This window comes from Bombina bombina, chromosome 3 (genome assembly GCF_027579735.1).
Source record: "Bombina bombina isolate aBomBom1 chromosome 3, aBomBom1.pri, whole genome shotgun sequence".
Classification (NCBI taxonomy): Eukaryota; Metazoa; Chordata; class Amphibia; order Anura; family Bombinatoridae; genus Bombina; species Bombina bombina.
The window spans coordinates 500812308-500814862 of NC_069501.1; the positions used below are offsets into that span (position 1 = coordinate 500812308).

The 2555-nt window shown below is 37.3% G+C and overlaps 1 protein-coding gene across 1 annotated transcript; it reads right to left on the reverse strand.

Annotated features, from left to right (window-relative positions):
* Nucleotides 1–732: 732 nt before the first annotated feature.
* GPR25 (G protein-coupled receptor 25) lies at nucleotides 733–1794 on the reverse strand. The gene has a single exon (XM_053705343.1). It carries the CDS (start codon nucleotides 1792–1794, stop codon nucleotides 733–735), a length of 1062 nt encoding a protein of 353 aa, XP_053561318.1.
* Nucleotides 1795–2555: the final 761 nt, after the last annotated feature.

A 2555-nucleotide genomic window follows, 5' to 3' on the forward strand; every position in this document is an offset into this window, starting at 1 on the left:
ATTGAATAGAGTAACATATTTCAGACCTATACAGAATATTGTAAATGTGTTGTTTATACCTCTGTAAACATGCACATATTATCTTTATATATACAGATATGACCTAAATTCCCTATAAAACCAGTACTTCATACACAGCATAATTAAGATTTACTAAAACTCCCTAGGAAAATTAAGCAAATATTAATTATTTTTCAATTCAATTAATATTATTTTTTCAAGATTGACTGTTTATCCTCATCTCCTGGTTAGCTATTTTAAACTAAAATGATCAATGATTAACTCTCAACATATGATTAGAGAATACTTTTTTATTTCTGCTACCAACATTCAATTAATAGCAAATTATGATACTAAAGTTCTAACAAATTTGTTGTCTGAGCTTAAGGACAATGTTTTGAGTTTTGAATTGCGTTGGCTACAGAACTAAACCAATTTGTGCTTCATAATGATCACAGCAATCTATCAACATTGAATTCATGTTAAGCATACTGTAAGGTAACTTACTGCAAGACAAAAGCTATAAATGTAAATGTATCTACAACTTTACAAACACATTACTCTGTAGTAACAAAGTTCAGTCTACAGAAGAGACTTAATGCAATGATTAACAATGTGTTGTAGACATTTTAGTCCATAACTGTAACTATACAAAGGATTATGTTTTCTGTCAATTCTTTATCAATATTTTTACTGCACTTGTATTAAAAGTGGATGGTTTTTGCTTTGCTCTCAACAGCTGCCAGTGTAGGTACTGCCACTCTCTGCGCTGCCAGTGGCAGCTGGTATTATTTGGATATTGAGTGGGGATAGCAAATCTGCACAGCAGGCAGGAAAAATACGTGGAATCAACATTTTTGCCCTACGCCGGAAGCCAGCATCCAGAAGGAAATAAATGATAGGGTTGGTGCAGCTATTGGCAAAAGCCAGTGCAGCTGCCGCACAAAGGGGCTGATCTATTGCGTTCAGTAAGGGCAAATCCATATTTAGCTGAGCTGCCATTGCTACACTGTTGAGAGTGTTAAAAGGAAGCCAGGAAAATGTATAAGCTGCAACCACACAAGTGACAATGCGCAGCCAGCTTTGCCCTCGACGAGGCTTCAGTGTTCCTTTTCCACGTCCAAAGTACTTCTTTAGGTGCCTTGCCATACAGCAGTAGCAAAACAGGACCACAATTAAGGGGAGTACAAAAGTGAGGAGAACAGTGGAAATCTTTAGACCAACAATGAGAGATGATTTTGCAGGTTCAACACATGCGCCATTCTCCTCATTGAGCTGACGAAAGGCAAGGGCTGGGACTCCACTAAGGACAGAGACGGCCCAGATTGTGCAGCAGGCCCCAAGTGAACAATTCTTAGTTCGGAGAAGGAGCATCTTCTGACCCCCCATCACAGCAAGGTAACGGTCAACGCTCATGCAGGCCATCAGCAAGGAACTAGCACAGCGGGTCACTGCAATGGTGAACCCACTGGTTTTGCAAAGGTGAACTCCAAATGGCCAATAATTGCCAAGTGCCAAGGAAGAGGCCCAAAGTGGTAAAGTCAGGACAAAAAGCATGTCAGAGACTGCAAGGTTCAGGATGAAGATATCTGCTCTTCGTGAGCTTCTTCTAGAAATTACAGCTATCACCAAAGCATTTCCAAGGAGTCCAAAGAAGAAGAAAATTGAATATAGAGTAGGGAGAATCCAATGGGCCTGAGGAAATATTTCTTCAACCTGTTCTTCTGTCTCATTGTTATAGTCAGAATCATTATTGTAGTCATAGTAATCAGACAGCAAGGATTCCATTTCCATAGTTCTTGAATTTACCCCAGGAAAAGTTACAGATAAAACAAGCAATAAAGGATCTGTGTGTGCTTCGAATTAGGAATAGCAGAGATTAACAAATTATGGGCAGTGAGGCATATGTGGGTTTAAATAGCTAAATATACCTCCCTCAACAACGTTATTTTGCTGTGCCTTCCTGTGGTTAGGTGTAACTACTAGATATATGCACCACCCACCAAGACAAAGGTAAAAGCAAAGGGGACAGTTTACAATCTCAATATGTACCCAACACACATAATTACAAATGAAAAATGTAGTAACTGGATATTTAATTTATAGAAAACACCTCTATGGTATCAGAAATGTCATGGACCATCAATTTCTCTATCTATACAGATACTGTATAGAAGAACTGTCAAACTAAATAATGATTCATATGCCCACATATATATAGATACACATACTCTATGTAAAGTAAATTTATATAGAGGCTGTAAGTTCCTTTCTCATTATCAGTATATATAACCTAGCAACTCTTCTCCCTACAACTATATTTAGACTGCGAGCTTGTCTTATTCATGTGTATCTGTATACTGTTAGCTCTTCTGCCTTTATCTGTATACAGCTTGACAGTATAAAACATGTATATAGTCACATTTGTATAAAGACAGCTTCTGTCTTAATTTGTATATAGACTGTCAGTTATTCTATATGAATGTATATATAGACTGCAATATCTTCTATTTGAATTTGTATACAGAGTGTTAGCTTGTCTTTTATGTATCTGT

Bases quoted from the DNA above. Each gene is read 5' to 3' on its own strand.
- GPR25 (XM_053705343.1), bottom strand. From the start codon at position 1,794: ATGGAAATGGAATCCTTGCTGTCTGATTACTATGACTACAATAATGAT.